Genomic DNA, 19,189 nt, shown 5'->3' on the forward strand with positions numbered 1-19,189 from the left:
AAGTTACCATATTTCTTCAAAGACTAAACGCTTCTGAAATGCTTCATTATTCCATAAATAATCATTTAAGTCCACGAAAAGTATACCAGTATAATGTTCTAGCATATTTCTGGAAAACAGTTGAAGAATTGAGGTGTATGTAGTTTGGTATGTGGGAGAACCTGTCATAGAGGGAGAAGATTGAACTACTTCAGTCAGACTGAATTGCATTGAATTGGAATGGCTAAGATGTACCAGAAGGTTTCTGACTTGGCTAGAGAAAGATGATTTGGGATGTGCAGAAAGATCTGTATAGGGGTGGGTAAAGGAAAGCCTGTAAAATCAGCTTCATGTGATTTAGGTGGTGTCTACACGTGGTTAAGTTAAAATTTTCTAAACTGAGGAAGTTTGTGTGTAGCATAGCATATTCTTATATCCTGGTAAAAGATCAGATAGTAAATTATTTTATGTCATGTTTATCATAAAATAACTTTTGACTTTGTTGAAGGATGAGGATTCAGAAGATACTGTTCTCAACAGAGAACTTTCCACTGTGTACCTAACCAAGGCCTTAGAAACAAGTGAAAAATTAACTTTCCCACGCCTGGATGACATAGATCGAAAGAGTGAAAAGCCTGAACAAACAGAAAACACAGAAAGTCCTCTAGAGTCAAGTCCTTCTGCTTCCACACACTCTTCTCCAGTACACAAACCAAACAACGAAAATAGCACAACCACTACTCGTTCACCTCCTCCCGAAGAGATGGCTCCAAATTCTCCTCAAGGGTATCCCAAGAATGTTAAGCAAAGAGAAACAAAAGGGAAAGGGGCCAAGGGTAAGACTTAAGGGTGTATTACTATTTTAATCCTTCAGGGTTAAAGTATTAAGAGATTTTAGATATAAATGAATATTGAACAATAAACTTAGAGGGAAAATTAATTGACTACAAACTAGTTTCCTGTTCTAAAACCACTTGTTAACTCTTAAAAAAAGTATGCAAGTTCATTGTATTCTATTTTTACTTACTGAAAGATTTTGGTACAACAGTAGTATGTTCTAGAAATACTTACCTATCTTTTAATTCCTTCCTTTGCAACAAGCTAGTTCTCAAATTTCTACAAAATCTCAACATTTCTAAATTAATTTATAGTGCCAAGAATCTAAAAGGTGCCTGCAGAATAAATGCTGTTTCAATTAAGCAGTTGTGGGAAGGAATCGGTCCAAGTCAGTTTGGTAAAAGCTCAGACCTGTAAATCAGTCTGAATGGTTGCCTTGACACAAGCTAGAGGGGAGCTGAGTCATTGACTGTGGATAATCAGCAAAGGTCCTAACACATTTCTGTAAAACACTAGCCTCATATGTAGCAATGTATCGGAGAGTAAGTTTCACTGATTTCCTGATTCGCAGAATAATTCATTGTTGGCTTTGAGCTGCCAGAACTTATCCAGGTGTTCAAACAAGATACAGATTCTGAATGTTATGGGAATTACTGCATTATTTATTAGGCTTAGGGTATTTCTCACTAAGAAAAGGTTAAAGGTTTTATAATCAGCCTAGTCACTACTAATCATTATTTGCTAAAATATTTGGCTTTTTTTCTTACGAATAACAGAAAAGGGATCATATAAAATATTTCAAATGCTTTGTAATTCCTTTAGTCACCTAGCACAATATATAAAGGCAGATTATACTTGCTGTCTTTTCTGTACAGCCTGGACAAAACCTTTCTTTCAATACCCTGAAAACAGAAGCCGTTATATACTGTTCTGATTCTATTTGTTTGTTTTAAAAAATCTTATCAAAACAAGTACCTAATATACAAGTGATAATGCTTTCTTTTCTACAATTTTTTTGTGGTGGTTGAAGCATTGCGAACATTTTCTTAGAACTGGCAATCACTGAAAGAGCTAATTAATGCAGTACATCAAAAATGAGGATTAGTATTGAAAGCTTGCGCTTTGTATGCAGAATGACACTAAGTGCTACTTTCTGCTAGATTGTTGCTTTCTAACTGTATCGAAATGTCTACCTGTTATTCCACTGAAATAATCCTTTCTATTACCTTTCCATCCACTCGTATCAGTCTGTGATTTAACCTATTGTACTGTGTTTTAGGAATTACCTCTTTTCTTAAAATATTACCTCTGGAGAGAAAGGTGGAAACAAATGTCAATATTAATTCTTCTGGGTTTATGCTTAAGCTGACAGGAAAAATAACCTGTTTGGCTGGTAGTTATAATTTATTGGATGTTACATGTTTAGAAAGAGTGGTTAACTAATTAGATAACAGAGATAACCATTATATGTTTCAGGAAGGATTATTAGCTGATGTGGGTGGTGGGGAGTTGTCCTGAGTTTTGCATAGTAAACGTGATTTCTGGGTTTTACCATCCTTGAAGGCATCTGTGTACATAAGTTCATGTCAGGAGTTGTCTTGAAGGCAGAGCTTAAAACCTGCTTTGTCTCACAAAAATCAGGCTGCGTCTCTTTCATAGGCAGCTTAGCTGTGAAACACCCGATTTGCAATACGAAAAGTATTTCAATTATTAAAAAAAAAATCTAGTAGCCTGAGAATTTAAAAGGAATTACATTCAGGAGTTGCAGTAATCTGTCACAATCCATTAGGAAGAGGTAGTGTGATGCTTAAGTCTGTCACTTAATTTCACTTAACTGAGCAGTTTGCATTGAACATACTTCCTCCGGTGAAAAGTAGGATCCTAGCACATTGTAATCCTATTTTGAAAATACAACAGTCTTGGAGGAGCTTCAGAGTCGCAATTATTTCTTTAGAATAGTCACAGTTGATACACTGTTCCCAAGAAACTCAGCTTGTTAGGATCTGTCTGCTCTCCAGGTACTGGCTATCATGTTGGTTAGGTGCACTCTCTGGAGCTAGCAGCTTGCGTACGTAGCTTGTGTTCCACGTAGGTAGCCTGGACTAGCTACTGAACCAGAAAAAACGCAAAAGGAGCATCTTTCTTCAAGCATAATAAAGAACGATTAAATGCTGTATTTAACTGTTGCTTTAAAACTGAGTTTCATTCATGCATCTTATACTAGTTATCTAGTTAATGTATTTTGAAGTTGACACTTTGCAAAAGAAAGGTAGAAAGAGGTACTTTTTTCTAAAGCTGTCTTAAACTATCCTTTGGTTGTATTTCCCTAAAGCAAAATACTGTGGTAAGCTTTAGCTTTCTGTAGACAGTATAGAATTCCTGGTTATCAAAAGCAGTATATTTGAGCAGTCATAAGCAACTGTTGCTTATGTGTTGCCATTTCTCAATGGCACGGCACAGCCAGAATGATGGGAAGATGCCATAGAGAGTAACTTAAGCTGATACTACTGTAGTATTTTCAGCTGGTATCTGCATGTGTGAATGTGAATTTTAACACTGTTACTGAGGGTTTAGTATCTTATTTACTTACAAACGTCATCATAAGTACTTGAAACTTGCAAGTATTTTTAGAATAACATTTTTATTTTTCATCCCTCTGTGAAAAGCAGAAGAAAAGAAAAATGAAGACAGGACTGTAGAAACAAATGAAGGAACGTCATCAGGGAAGTCCAAAAGGAGATTTCCAGATTTTGGGTAAGCGTTTACTCGTGTTTATTTGGAAAGAAATAATTTTCAGTGTTACTTTTGGAGAATATAATGTTCTCTATAAACAAAAAAATGTTGAGGAAATCAGTAATGCTACTTCATAGCAACACTATGGGGCAGAGTCTTTTTCATCTTGCATTTGTAATGTTTTATTCATGTTTCTACCACATCTCGATTTTATTTTTCTGGGCTTTTCTTCCCCTCAAAGAATTTCTTGGGGTTCTTCAGTTTTTATCTGAACACACATTTTCTCTATGAATTACATTGCAAATCTGTAAGTAGTTTTATGCCAAAATATTGTTGGAGCCTAGGCTCTAATGTTATGTCCTGCTGTTGTTATAGTCTAAAATAGATACCTGTCTTGCCTTAATTTCTTCTACAGTAGAGGTGTCGTTACAGAAGGTTTGGCTATAGTAGCTGCTTACTGAACTGTTCCTTGTAGGCAGGCAGCAGTGACTAATGGATTTCTGAATTTCATTTAAAAGACGAGATTGCAAGCAGGGGTAAAAAAAAAAGTGCAAGCTGCATATTGTCTGGAAATGAAGTGTGGCACCTGAACTCTGGAGATTTCAGAGAAGAGTTGCTACATTTTGCAATAAGCCTTGCTCCTTTGGAGCTACGTGTAAAACTTGTTGAAGCAAGCCAACATCAAAGACTCAGATTGGTACTGCAACAAATAAATCATAATACGTAATGTAAAAATGATAACTTATTTCACACACAAAGAATGTAGGTAGTGACTTAGTTCAAGTCACTCTGCATTGCATATGGACAGCTATATAGTAGTAAAACTCTGTTCTTCCTCTTGGTTGTACACTATATGCTAAGTTTCTTTGGGCATTTTCTGTTTATTTTGATTACATGTGGTCTTTGAAAGCTACTTTCATAATTCTGTCATGGTTCTTTAATAAAATATGAATGACAGTACTTCTTTAATTGCATGCATAATCTGCAAAATCTTGCTCTAACAACATAAATGTGGCTTTTTGTAACTGTTAAAATCAATGTAAACACTAGCATGCTGAATAAAAAAAAAGTTGCACTGTGTAAACAAATGCTTTATGAAAACTGTGTTTTCATTTCAGTGGATTACGGAAATCTGGAGGCAAGGGCAAGAAACAAGAAAAAGAAAATCTAAGAGGTTCTCTGGATAGCAGGTAGTTGTTTTGTTTGTTTAATATGTACATGCTGCATTCCTAAAATTTTTAACAGGTTCTTTAAAACTATCATTACTATTTGACCTTAAAGTACATTCAAGTATAACAGTGGCAAAATTCTGTGATGTTTAATATAATGATGTGGAGATGAGCTTCTAATCTCATGAAATAAGAATAGAATAGTATAGAGGAAACAGTAAAGCAGGATTACGTTTTAAAGTGGCTCATAAAATTAACACATTGTACCCTATCTTAAATATAAAACCTGTATTTTGCTTAGGAATGTTGAGTAAATTAGCAAATTATTTGAAATTATTAAATTGTTCGGCGAAATACTGCAAAAGCTCTTAAATTTGAGTTATTCAATAACTCAGATTATTTTGCATGGATACTTAAAGGCAAGTATCAGTTTACATTTTAAATATTTTGCTGTGAAATGGGTAAAAATGAGTGGTGTGTGTTTTGAGTTTGTTGGTTTGCGGGGTGAGGTGGGTGGTTTTGCTGTTGTTTAAAAACAATTTAACCTACTTATTTCAGAGGTTCCCGAGAACTGTTGGATGACTCTGGCAACAATCTATCTGCATCAGATTCAGATTCCCCTGTTCCTACTTGTATGCCTTTCTCTTGGTTTGGAGACAGCCACAAAGAGCCTCAGATTTCTAGCAGCAGCCTGCATATTACTCAGAGCGGGCAGGACAGTGGTGAACATGGTCAAGAGAAGAACAGAAGCAAGGTAAAGATGATTAATTTGTGCTCTGAATATTCAAGCATTGCATCTTGATAAAGTAAAAACATCAGTACTTAGTATATGGAAGCTTGATCACTTAGTCCTTGACCACATTGCCTCTTACAAATGTTGCTGCAGAAGTTTGACGCTTCACAGCCCTCACAAGTAGAAACTGTGTGAGTGTTCCCGTTCCCTCCTGTTCAGTTGAAGTATCAGTGGAGGCTATGCAGGCTAGAGTAGAATCTAAGGAACAATCACAGGGTATGTTTTTTCACGGGTTTATAATGCTGAAAGTAACGCCAGCCTTAGGACAGTAAAAAAAGTAAAAAGTAAAAACAGTAAAAGGCAGATCTGTTTCCCTGTCTAATACAGTCTCACACTTGGAGGAAGGAGTACATAAATAGAGGTCAGCTCCCCAGGCAGCTGGCCAACTAGTTCTTACCATACTGGTATGTAGGGGTTCAGTACCAGAGAGGTGGATGAAGATAGCATCCTGGTTTTCATTAATGAATTTAATATTGAAAGCCAAGAGACACATCTGTAGAACACACTCTCTTCTAGGAAACTGCTTCCGAGTAACTGATAATATTCTAATAATTTAAAGCCTTTTAACTAGATCTTAAGAGTAAGGCTACACAGTTCGGTCTATAACAATAAAATTACTATCTTTACAGTTCAAACTATTTGAAAGAAATGGCTATAAAAAGTACGAAGCTTAATGTGAGTGCTGTCTAAATATTTTGTTAAAATCTATTTCAATGTAAGACTGTTATTAACAATCTTATTAACTTACCTTAATTTTTTTATTTCCTTTGGATTTTGTCAGATTCAAAGTTGTAGCTATTTGAGTAACCTCTTAAGTTTGATTGTTCTTGAGTTTCATACTTCTTTTCACTTTAGTTGTCTAAAATACCCTTTCACTTTTACCTTTTCCTCTATGTTATTAGAAATGAGTTACGAATCAAGGAGAGAAACTCGCTGGGTAGTAGTCCATGAAGTCACTGTCATCTTGCATAGATTACAGAAAACAAGTTGGCTTTCCATGTTTCTAGATGCTGATTGCACTAAAATGCTGTTATAATATTTTTATTTTTTTTACAACTACCTTCTGTTTTCTTAGTGTCCCTGTGACAGGAATAAGCTGTTTGCATACATAGGTCATAAAAAATACAGAAAGTGGTTTTAGAACCATAAAATACCCTACTATTAACACAGGAATTTGAGTAGGAACTTTTTAATCTCTGAAGTAGAGCAACACTTCACAGAGTAATGTCCAGTATGTGTTAGTCTCATGTATTTACAGCTTCTGCACTGTTTACTTCTGTTGAAGCATGCAGTGCCCAAAAGATGTTTCTGTAAATAACCTGAGGATGTTGGAACTGCAAGATCCATGTTGAAGGGGATATGCATACACTTTGATACATTTTTTTTATTAAATAGGAGTGCATAGGCTGTAGCAAAACTATCTAGACGTGTTTTCTGTATAGATAAACATTCAGTGGTTTAGCTTTCAAAAGTCATTGGTTCAGAAGAACCCATTCATTCCTCCTTTCTGTCTCAAATAATTTTTCTGAGTGTAGTAGAAGTCCCACTGCTGCATTACTACTATAAGGACCCATAATATGCTGAAGCACCCCTTAATGTGCTTACATAGACACTTCTTTTGGCAATCAAAAAGGTATAGATCTTAGCAGATCAGGTGTTCTCTTCCTTTCCACATTGCCCTGAAATAATAGCTTTTTCTTCTCATTGTTGTATACTTTATTGAAGTTGATTATCACTTTAACCTTCCTGCTGGTTTCCTGCCTACTGTTTTTGTTTCCTTCTCATGCTCCAGTATGTAATTGCTGCTTGCTGTTCTTTTCCTTAGTGCCAGTTGCAAACCAGCAGCTGGAAGAATATACAAGTCTTCAGCTATATTTCTGCTTTGTGAAATGGTAGAAAGCTGACCCTGTTAAAGAACAGATTCTTATATATTAATTGATCCCAAAATCATGCTCAGCCTCTCTGAAGTCAGGCTGGTTTTACTTTGCAACTTTGGGGTCAGGGTCTTCTATAAAGATGTAACATGACAGTTTTTTGGTTTTATGTTAGTCGTATCCCATATGATCAGGTGAAAGCCCTTCTTGAAGAGCAAGTAAAAGTAGGAACCTTAAAAATCTTTGTCACATAAGAGTCTCTGTTGTACTGAGTCTTTCACATTGTGTATAATTTCTGTAGTTGTGTTTTTAGTATGGATGGTGTAAGGATTGTAATTATATTTTAACTGTTTTCTGTTTATGCAGAATTTGCCTCTTAAAATTACTGACCTGGAAGGATTTTGTTTTCTTAAAACTGAAGTTAGTCTTAAACTTACAATTTGGCAAAGTAACGAATCAACTTGCTGTTGCTTGTGAAAACTAGAAACACAAGAAATCAAATCCTGTGATCCAAGTGTTTGCAGACTGTTTAGCCTTACGAGATTACCAAATTGCAGTTCTTAAATTAGTCCCTTTACATAATCTGCCCCTTAATTTAGTCCCATTCTCTGATACAATAGAAACACATACATGCTGTTCACAGTCATTATTTTTCCAGAGTGTTATTTAGCTTCTGTAAGTTTGTATGCACTGTTTTATTTTCGTTGCAAGGAACAACACTGGTGTAAACTCTTTATATCCTAGTACCTTAAGCTGTAGGAAGCATACCTATAAAACCATTTCTATCTAAATTCTGTGCTCTTTAAGAATCAAAAATCTTTGCAACTGGCTCTAAACCCTTAAAAGAAAATTACCTCTTTAAAACAAATGGTAGCAGGGGGAGGAGAAAACATTACAACTGGTGCTGAGATGCTTTACTTCTGGCTATGTGTTCTTCGTATTTTTTTTTAAAGTCTCATTAAATATTTTGCTGCAGTATCATCCTGTCTTTGTTTTTGGGTTTTTGGGGGTTTTGGCATTTTGTTTTGGTTTTTGACAGTTTTGTTTCTGAATTGTTCTCAATTGCTCTGCAAAGATAGGAAGAGTGAACCCAGGGGTGGCTAAAATAAGAGCTCCTAAATAAATTTTCAGTTTGAGTTGAAATGAATTTGAGAATAGGTTGATGGACAAAGTGTTCTGTTGTTTCTGGTAATACTTTTACATCTAAAAGACTGAAGAAGTCTGTAAAATATAATGTAATTAATAAAATAATCTACATGCTAAATAGAACACCATTTCCTGTCATATACAGTACCACACTCCATGGAAAGGTAGCAGGAAAACTCAAGTTGTGGTTTGGGGTTTTTTTGTTTGTTGGATTGTGGTGGTATTTGGTAGTTGGTTTTGTTCTTTTTCTTGGTGTGTTTTTCTTTTTTCTTATTTGTTTTTTTTAATACTGGAAATGTGTATCAGTAATTTAGGGTCAAAGGGGGAGTGCAAAGGTCAAGTATCTGCCCCCAAAACAAAACCAGAATAATCTAGAAAATTTAGAGTTCAGGTTAAACTGAAATCAGAACACAAATACAGAAGTGCTCAATGAAGACAACTGCAAAAACATAGTTCTCTTATAGGAGCATAAGTTACTGAAGAAAAATGTCTTTTAACATCAGCTAATTTAGGATCTTGGGTTATTCATGCATATAGGGGTATGGTATGGCATCCTTACAATGTATAGTTAGTTGATTAGACACTTAGAGAGAAACAGAGAAAATAAAGCTAAATAATTGCTTGCTCTTCTGTGGGCAGCAGAGTAATGCTGAGAAATTGTAGAAAGGCAAGATTAGAAGGCTTGGTTTTGGCAGAATTATTTTTTACTTGCTAAAGAAAAATAATGTAAAAGTCTGGATCAGAGTTGGAAATTCAGGTGATGAAACTAGAAAATATTCTGGGAAATGCATACATTAGTATTCTTTAGAAGGATTATCTTACAAACCTGCTGTGAAGTTTTCAGGTGTAGCATCTGGGGTTTTTTCATAGTCTTCAGCTTGAATCAGAGACTGCTCAGGTAACCTGCCTGAGTTGTACAAGTACTGGCTGCTGGATAAGTTTGAACCTAGATCCTGCTGCTTTTAGATGCTAAGGCAGGCATACAGATCCAAAAGCTTCCTTTAAACACAGACTATAATAACTGAATGTAAACAGTAAATACTATGAAGATTTTACTTTTTTTCAATATGATAGTTCTTACAGTAGTCATATATCTAACCTGAAATTTACTGTTACTTTGTCATAGTAATTTATTAAAAGAATCAATTTGCCAAAGTCTTTTAGAAGAATTTTCTGTTTTGAAAATAACATTCAGGCTGTCATACTGCATAATTACTGTATTTACAGTGTTAAACCATTTTTTCTGTAAAGACATCTGAGTAATTGTTTAACTTCTAAAATGGTCAGCTTTGTTACAGTGTTTTTATGCTATGGTACTTTAAAGAAGATTTTTGCATAGCTTGATACAATCCATTTATTATAAAAATTCTTTTAAAGATCTAAAATCTTAAAGATTTAAATCTAGGTGGTACTCATCATATCAAAGTAATTTTTAGATTACATGATTCTGTGCCTCAAATGCAGCCATCTCAAAATTGAGTCATAGAATAGTTTGGGTTGGAAGGGACCTTTTAAAGGCCATCTAGTCCAACCCCCCTGCAATGAGCAGGGACATCCTCAGCTAGATCAGGTTGCTCAGAGCCCCATCCAGCCTGACCTTGGATGTTTCCAGGGTTGGCGAATATACCACCCCTTTGGGCAACCTGTGCCAGTGTTTCACCACCTTCATCAAAGCTGTTAAAATGAACAGCAATATAATACAGTACCTTAAATCAGAATTTAGAGTTTTGGGAAAGTTTGTCCTTAAGCAAGCTCTGTATTCTCTGTTCATTAACTAATTTAAACTCTGATCTGCAAGCTGCCAAAAGCTCCTCACTGTTCCAGTTTTCAATGTATGTCAAGGAAGAGCCTATTTGTTTCACTGTCAACTACAGTGGTTCAATAGTGGGCAACTAAGAAGTCTAAACCTATTTCTCGTTTTCAGAAACTTTGTAAATTATGGGGCGCTTCTGTGCCATGGGAATCCTAATGACTATAAACAATTAGAATTGATTTTTATGTTGCTAGCAGAACAACACCTTCTCGAGCACATTGATAGGTTTGTGTAGGTTTCAGTTGAATACAAAGTCCATATGAATAATTCCACCAAATTAATCTTAAATTGCCTCTCCCCGAGTTTGGTATGCTTGCTGAAAAAGTAACTGCCTGTATTTCCTTGTGTACTTTAACACAGTTTCAGGTTATGGACCGATAGTCCACACAAGGTGCTTTCATTGGGGATATTGCTTTAAATTTGTTACTGTGTTGTTGAATTCAGAAGTTTAACAAAAACAAGTCAGATGCTTGATGTAGTGAGTATATGTGATCTAAAGATAACTGATAGTATATTTTTTTTTTTACCAAAAATCAAAATTACTAGAATGTCACCTTATGATCTGCTTTTCCAAGGAGTGAGTTAATAAAACGTTATTTCCACTTGTTTGCAGAGTAGAATTGTCATAGATGATACATACCATAGCAAGCCAAGTTGTGAACTTTCAGGTTTAGTGACAGAACCAAATCTGTCAGGTCGTTCACACACTTTAACCTTCTCTTCAAATGAGGTGAGTTTCAAAGTGTGTATATGTGTCTTGTTGATGTTGTTGTTCACACTACAGCATGTTTAATAGAAACAGATTTGTGTAATGTGAAACTAGATGGCTGTTTCCATATTTGAATGCTGAAGAACACTGTAAAGAATTGTAAGCTGTTACTGAACTAAGGACACAGACCAGTGTATCAGCCTTTGTGTTCTGATCCTAGTTATATTATTAAAATTGGAATTAACTCTGTCTGATCAAATTGCAGGTTTTAATTTTAAATGTGACACCTTTCTGTTCCACTAATTTTAAAGCAACTTCCTGGGTGAATGAAAACTGCAGCATTTCTGACCTTGCCTTCACATCTGTGCAGGTTTGGTTTACCGTAAAATTCCATCTAAATAAAAACAAACAAAAGAGGAAAAAAAAAAAGGCAGAATACGGTGGTTCTGATATATGGGTAGAAACTAGTTACCTGGAAGTCAGTGTTCATTCCCCTGGAGAACTAACTCCTTTGGCTACAGCTGAAACCTGAAGCCTACACTTCAGTAACATTCTGACATACAGTCTCATTTGATGTTTGACTGATGTGAGTCTTTGTAAATTATATATCCTGTATAGACTGGGAGTCGTCATTAAAAGCTGAACACAGTCATCTTCCAGATATGAGTTAGAGGACTTGCCAAACTGGTGGTTATAATGACTGAAGAAAAAAACTAAATGGTGTTTCATGAATGTGGGGGGGTTTGTTGTCAGCTATGTTAGACCAGGCTTCAGCGAAGTTTTTGTAGAAAGTCAGAACAGTCTTAAAAACAATGTTATAAATATGAAATCACTTAACATAAAAATCAGGGGCTACAAAAATCATATAACTAGTTCATAGGTTTTCACTAGTGGATTAATTTCTTGCAGATTTTTATCAGAGATGACAGTCATAGATTAATGAAAACCAGAGGAACTTCAGTTCATATCTATCATTGCATGTGCTCCCTGCTTTTTTTTGAATGGAGTGGTTCATGAATGGAGTATGTGTTCCTAAAACTTTCAAGCACTATCAATTGTAAGATTAACAAAGCTAAAGAGCTTCTTGAATATTGTTCTTTGATCAGTGTTACAACTTTCAGTAAACTTCTGGTTCTAAAACTCAAACAGTTGTGCATGTATAAAGTGATGATTTAAGCCTCTTTTTGTTATAGATTATTCTGATTCTAGTGGTCTCTAGTTCATATGTTGCTTATGTGTATGACCAATTGTCATGGTTTAATCCCAGCCAGCAACTAAGTACCACGCAGCTGCTCGCTCACTCCCCCCAGCCCCCAGTGGGGCGGGGAAGAAAATCAGGGAAAAAGGTAAAACTTATGGGTTGACATAAGAACAATTTAATAATTGAAATAAAATAAAATACAGTAGTAGTAATAATAATTTTAATGAAAAGGAGAGCAGGGTAAAACCCAAAGGGGGTGGGGTAAAGGGGTGTGTGTGTGGGGGGGAACAACCACACCAAAAACAAGCGATGCATAATAGAGCTGCTCACCACCTGCTGACCGAAGCCCAGCCAGTCCGAGAGCAGTGATCAGCCGGCCCTGGCCAACCCCTCCCAGTTTACTTGCTGAGCATGATGCTCCACGGTGCGGAATATCCCTTTGGCTAGTTCAGGTGAGCTGCCCTGGCTCTGCTCCCTCCCAGCTCCCTGTGCACCTGCTCGCTGGCAGAGCACGGGGAAATGAAAGTCCTTGACTTAGAGCAAGCACTACTTAGCAGCAACTAAAACATCAGTGTGTTACCAACATCATTCTCATACTAAATCCAAAACACAGCACTGCTCCAGCTACTAGGAAGAAGATTAACTATTCCAGCTGAAACCAGTTAAAAGGTGTTTTGTACCTTTTCAGTAATTATATTGATTACCAGGGTTTGTTCTGAGAATGATAAATAAGTTCTGAGTTGGTTTCTCTTTTGGAAAGCAGTATGTGTGAAGAAAAATAGGTAGTTCTGTTCTTGGGGGGCTTTAATTAGTAGTACAATACATCATGGTTTAGGAAAAAATCAGTAACCGATCTTTTAGAACAATTTTGGATATTTCGAATCCTTAACTTAAGCCCTTCACAAGTAGAATTTATGCCTGGTGATTGTTGTTCAGATGGTTTCATAAATATCCAGTAGGAATCATGCTAGCCAGTATAACAACCCCTGCTTTCAGAGGAATGGGCTACTGCATGCTGCCCAACGAATCCTGGAATTGTTAGTAGACAGGAGATGGAAATACTTTGAAATCTACATGACAGCAGCACTGCAGAATCTGCCTCTGCTGTGCAGGTACTCACAGGCAGTTTGGAGAAGTGACTGCATGGTGAGAGTCAGGTTGTTTAGCACCCAGCTAGTTACAGCAAGCTAGCTGATAATTCCTCCTACCCTTCTAATGTTTTTAATCTCTTAAATGCTATAATGGCACTTGGGTTTGTATTTTTTATCTTTAGAGCTTTCAGTATTTCTGTACTTGCCTTCTGAATCATCTGCATTTTTGCGCAGCAGCACATGGTTTTCTTGTGCTTCCATACCTTATAGTTTTAGTTCTGCTTTCTGAATTTACAGCTGATCTAGTGTGTGTGTGGCGGCTGCTTTGGGGACTATAACTGTGATGTAAAAGTCTGGGACAGACCTTCTGCTTCTGGAAGGACAGTAAACAACTGGGGGGAAAAATGATGTAGAGGTGTTACTTAATGATTCATAAGCATTGCTCAAAAATCAGTGTTCTTCATCTTATTCCTCTCTACTTTTCACTTTCCTATTCATTTTCTGAAAAAATAGTCACAGATGTGCTTTTCTCTTTTGCAGTAGTGAAAAAATCAAATTATACAGGATTAAATATCTTCCTGTTTACTTTCACTTCTGTGAGATGATGTCTTAAGTGTTCTAACACAGATTCAGGTTTTGGTACAACTTGTTCTGTTTTAGGGTTGTGTCTTTACTGAATGAAGTAGGAGGAGTTTGTTAGCAACTGATGATGCTGAAAACCTAGATTGGAATTAGTAGCTCAGTCTGGAAGACTCCTCCATGGGACAGTCTGTTAGCTGCTCTAATCTGTGCTGCTTGGAGGAACTTGTGGAGAGAGCCCCTGAGATTCGGTTGGGGGACTGCATTCCCCTGGAGAAATGAATGAATCTGGGCTTCAGTTTGACAGGAGTACACTTTCTTCAAGTACTTACACTCTGAAATTACAGAAGCAAAGGTTTTTCATGGCTGGCACAGATTAAATAAAACTAGTGAGTGTGTTCCAACTGGAATAAAACATTTTACATGTTTCTCAGTGTGAAGGAGATACAGGTAGATAGAAATACACACACACCCTTAAAGGATAAAAGCAGATAATCTATTAAAAGTGGCAATATCTATGTTAGTATTTAGACTGAGATACAGGTCAAATTTGAAACTTATAGTGTTTCCCCTTTTTTGTGTATTTTTCATAAACACTTGCTAATATGAGACAAAATAAAAAGTTATCTATATTTTTTGTATTACAGTTTTAGGTTGAGGAGTACTGTTGTCTAAAATGATTTCAAATAAACAAACATTTTGAATTTCCTTTAATAATTTATGCAGTGAATCTTCTTTCCTTAACAAAGCATCTCAAGCTTGATAGCTTGGATAGAAAACTCATTGTGCCCCAGTTGTCTTGATACAGATGCTGTATAGAACACTCCAAGCAAAACCACTTCTAGAGCCCTGTGCTGCTGTTTTATGAAAATTGCTGTTCTTTTGCATGTCAGGAAAGTGGATGTGTTCACACTTGATACATCTATATTAGCATTTTAATTTGGATTAGTAGTTTATTGTTGAAGTAAATCTCCCGATTGTCCCCACTTGCCTTACTTTATCTTGGAAATGAAATCAGATCTGCTCCAACAGTGTTCCTGGTGCATTCCAGCTGCTAGTGGCTGTTGAGTCTGTGTGACCAGACTAGAGCTATTTGGAAATGAAAATCCTTTGAAATGCTTCTAGTACCTCAGCACAAACTGTTCTGCTCTACAAACTTGTTCCTATGTATCTGCACTACCTCCTAATGTAACTACTGCCCTTTGTTTCACAGACCAGGTAAAGCAAAACTGTCTCTAATTACATGTAGTCCTCTGATATATTGGAAATTTAAAATTGTATTTGTTTCACCTTAGACATGTTCCATGTTGTGCTTTCAGATCCAGTTTACTGTATGGTCGGATCGTGTGGCAGGGCTTACTATCACTTGCAATTGCCAGAATTGTTTTGTTACATTCAAACAACTCTCCCAAATTTTCCATCAAGGGAGCTGGATTTTGTGAGATCACTGCAGTTGGGAGTTGTAGTTGTACACCTGGAACTTAACAGGGTCATGTCTCAAATCAATCACTAGAAGGATGCTTATTTCCACATTTTCCGTTTACAAATGGCATGTGTAAGGCTCCCTGGAAAATGTGGGTGTACTGTCTGCATAGTGGAAGCTGCCTAGTGGAGCAGTCTGCAAGTCTAATGCAGCCCGTACTCGATGATGAGCTAGTGAGAGATCATTTTGGGTAGTTAATAAAACTTCAGGTAGCTCTGACGTTCCTGATTCAAGTATTGCACTAGAGTTTCTTCTGTACAGACAGTGAGCTCTGTTTTATGTAGCTTTTCTTTTGTGATGAAGTAATAGAGTGCTTCAGGACAAACAGCAGTACCTTTTTCCCCTCAGAAGCCAAGTGAAATTGGAGCAGGGAACTTAAAAAGCTCTGTGAGCTGGCAAAGTGTATTTTCACTCAGTGAAAGGCTGCAAGCTTTTATGCTTCCTTAACCAACTAACTGAGGAATTCATTGTTAGGATACATCAAATTTAAGCCAGTGCTTTGCTATAGAATTTCTTAGAGAAAACCATTTATGTTCTCCATTTCTGACTTTGTTTTGAATGTTGTAGTGTCTTTTTGTTTATAGGAAACTCCTAGGCAAAGTAACTATAAACTGTGATTTCAAGAACTTAAGTTCTTTTGGGGCTAGAGTATGTTTAAAAATGCATTTTGTTAATCAAACTCATTTGGCAACTGGAATTCAACATTACTTACAGTGACTTTTCTCAATTGGTTAGGCATTAGATGATGAACTTACAACAACAGGAAAGCAAAATCAATGGCACAGCAGACCTATTTCTGAATGGACCACCCAGCAAGTGTGCCACTGGTTAATGGGAATGAACATGGAGCAGTATATCGCAGAGTTCACAGCTATGAACATAGATGGACAGCAGTTAATGCAGCTCGACAGTGAGAAGTTAAAGGTATGTGAATAGCCCAGGGTAATTTGTAAGTGTATAAATGTCACTGCTTATTCAGACATATTTTTAATGTACAAAGTCTATTTTCCTGTTTTCGTGGCTTTTTAAGGTATGGAGTTTTGCTTCTGAAACACTTGGAGACTGTACAGTTAGATGAGAATTTAGTAACTGATTGCACAATTAAAGACCAGTCATTTTTAATCAGAAAAATACCAAGTATTTCTTCCTTGTTTGCATCTTGAGGAAATGAAAGTAAACATAATTCCTCAAAGGATCTTGATATGTCTATCATCAATCTCAGCCTAAGGTCATATCAAAATAAGGTCCAGCCAATTCAGATGCATGGAACTGCAGGATCATGTTATAGAATCGGTTTCTTCCACATCCCCTCTTCGAATGGGAAGGCTAAAATCCTATTTGACCTTCTAAATGTTTTGGGTTTTACTTCTGAGCCTTTTCTTGCCATTTGACCTCTGGAACCTCTATGGTATGGATCCTTTAGAGTTCTCGTAAACTTCTGAGTCTTTCTTTCTCAGATTATCAGACTGCATTTTGGACCCGCAAGGTGTGTGACCAAAGTGAGGCTCACTAGGCTATTCGGGCATAAGGCAAATTATTCTTAATGATCCATAGTAGGACCTGTGTGTTTTAGGGAGGGGAAAAAAAAGGTGTCTAACTTCAATCTCAAAAATATACCTGCATTTTAGAACAGGCATGCAACACTGCATGTCCTGTATTTTTTTTAAAAATAAGTATTTCCTTGGACACAGAGGAAGTACCTGTTACTGGTCTGTCAAATGACTGCCTCTATTTGGAGAACTTTGGATGTTGATGCTGGAAGTTTCATTAATGCCTAAAGCCATTCGGAGTTCCATAGTGTACGCCTGTAACTTGGAATCGGGTACTGCCACCTGCTGATCAAAATCAAACTGTACTGTTTGCTTACTGAATACACTTTTTAATAATGCATTTAATAATTTAAAATCCTTCATGTTAAGAATTTAAGAGTAGTTACTGAACATAAAGTCCTCTTGTATAAAAAGAGCTAGAATAATATTTTGAGACTATTATTTATGCTGGTTTTTGGAAATTCTCAGGCGACTACATGTTTGTAAAATGCAACAAGAAGCTGTTACAATCAAACAAGAGTAGTTCCTTGTTTCCTTACTTACCTTATTATCCAGATTATCATTTACAGTGCTCTTGAGGACTTGGGTCCTTATTTTTCAGATAAACAGGCTATTTTGCAGCAAAATTAATAACACGTTCTTAAGCTGTTCTGAACTGACAGTGCTGTTGATAAAATTAATGAATTGGTTTTCTCTCCCTGCCCCCCCCTCCCCAGGCTTTGGGAGTTTCCAGTCAAAATGACCGATCAACAATAAAGAAAAAAATCAAGGATATTAGAAAAACACAAGAAAAACTGGAAAAGCAGAAGGAAAAGGTTCAAAAGAAGGAGAGAGAAGTTCGCAAGACTGGCAGAGTGGTAGCCACTCTTGAATCAAGCTGCTAAAATGACCCTGTTTTATGTTAGTGCTTCATCTTGAGGAAGTTCATCAGACTTGTATATAACTGTACAATTGAGGGAGGAGGGAAAGTGCAACAGTTTAACATGGTAGGTGGTTTTTTTACTTTTTAATTATGGGCCCTCCCCATTACAACTCAATACAATGAAATTGTTTTCAGTATTTTAATTCCTAGTTGACTCTGCCTGTATTAAAATAGACAATAACTTAACTTCCTGTCTTAAGTAATATTTGTGCTTCTAAAACCTCATATGCCCTTTTCATTGAAATTGATGTTTGTGAAAAGTAGAATACGGTATTTAAAATTCATTCCAATATTAGTCAACTAGCATTTGGTAAGAGTTGCATCTGATAGAGGGACAATAGAAAAATCCTGCCAACAAATTCAGTCTGTGACAGTCTTTATCTGTTGCCACTAAAGATGTATAGTAAAAATTAAGTTTAAGAAAATGGTAATGTCAAATTAATTTAAAAAGAAAGCATGTATTTCAAATTTATGGATTATTTTGTTTAAATTCTTGTATTTCTGGGATTTTCATTCAAAGTTCACTGTTTTTGAACTCTGTGTTAATTGTTTTTGAATTCTATGTGTTGCAATTTACTGAGAAAGTAACAAGAAATATTAAGTAGTTTTCACAAACTACATATACTAGGCATAACAAGTTTTCTGTACACTACCCGTATGGTGTTGGGACAAGGTTTAAACCTATAAATAAGATCTTTTTTAACCTATTTTTCCTAAATAATACATAGTTTTATAGATTTATGCTATGAGTAAGATCAATTTGCAATACATGTATTTCTCTTTTCTACCTGCTACAAGATTTTTGCGGACCAAATTTATATATTTGCTAATTTTAAACTATACTGTTTTTCAAACTTAAAATTATGAGGGAAGAATTGCAGGAAAAATTAATCACTGAAGCACTGGGTTTCTGCATTGTATTTAAATGTTCAATTGTAATTGTAGACTACAGATTATTTCTCTTTAAAGGAGGATTTGATTCTCAGAATAGTTTAGAACATGAATTGGTGTTTTGTATATTTACATACTATTTTCTAGAGATACTACAACAGCACTTCCTTTAATTAGATTATTCCAGAAACATAGACTAGTTTAAATATCAATTCCACCATAGAATGGACTAGAACAAAACTTACATAATTGCTTTGTGGACCAAGTTCTCCTTTAAATCTATGGGCTGTTTTTCATTTTAATTAAATGAATGAACTTCACTGTTGGTGTTTCACAGTTATTACCTTTTTGTATAAATGTCTTATGAATTTCAGCAAAAGAACCATGTGGAAATGCTTCTGCACATTGTGCATTTCCAA

General features: G+C 36.0%; 1 protein-coding gene across 8 annotated transcripts in view; it reads left to right on the forward strand.

Moving 5' to 3' along the window:
• The window catches only part of LOC130154194 (neurabin-1-like), a 43,133-nt gene extending 24,043 nt beyond the window's left edge, over positions 1–19,090 (forward strand). For 4 of the 8 annotated variants that reach the window (XM_056350049.1, XM_056350048.1, XM_056350047.1 and 1 more), the window contains 7 exons: positions 488–815; positions 3,483–3,570; positions 4,668–4,739; positions 5,277–5,472; positions 10,958–11,074; positions 16,143–16,331; positions 17,674–19,090. In XM_056350049.1, coding sequence (XP_056206024.1) covers positions 488–815; positions 3,483–3,570; positions 4,668–4,739; positions 5,277–5,472; positions 10,958–11,074; positions 16,143–16,331; positions 17,674–17,841 — 1,158 coding nt within the window. In that variant the 3' untranslated portion in view covers positions 17,842–19,090. The remainder of the gene's footprint in view (positions 1–487; positions 816–3,482; positions 3,571–4,667; positions 4,740–5,276; positions 5,473–10,957; positions 11,075–16,142; positions 16,332–17,673) is intronic. The other 4 variants (XM_056350051.1, XM_056350050.1, XM_056350052.1 and 1 more) reach the window with 3 other exon arrangements.
• The last annotated feature ends 99 nt before the right edge of the window (positions 19,091–19,189 follow it).

The sequence above is a fragment of the Falco biarmicus genome, chromosome 8 (genome assembly GCF_023638135.1).
Source record: "Falco biarmicus isolate bFalBia1 chromosome 8, bFalBia1.pri, whole genome shotgun sequence".
Lineage (NCBI taxonomy): Eukaryota > Metazoa > Chordata > Aves > Falconiformes > Falconidae > Falco > Falco biarmicus.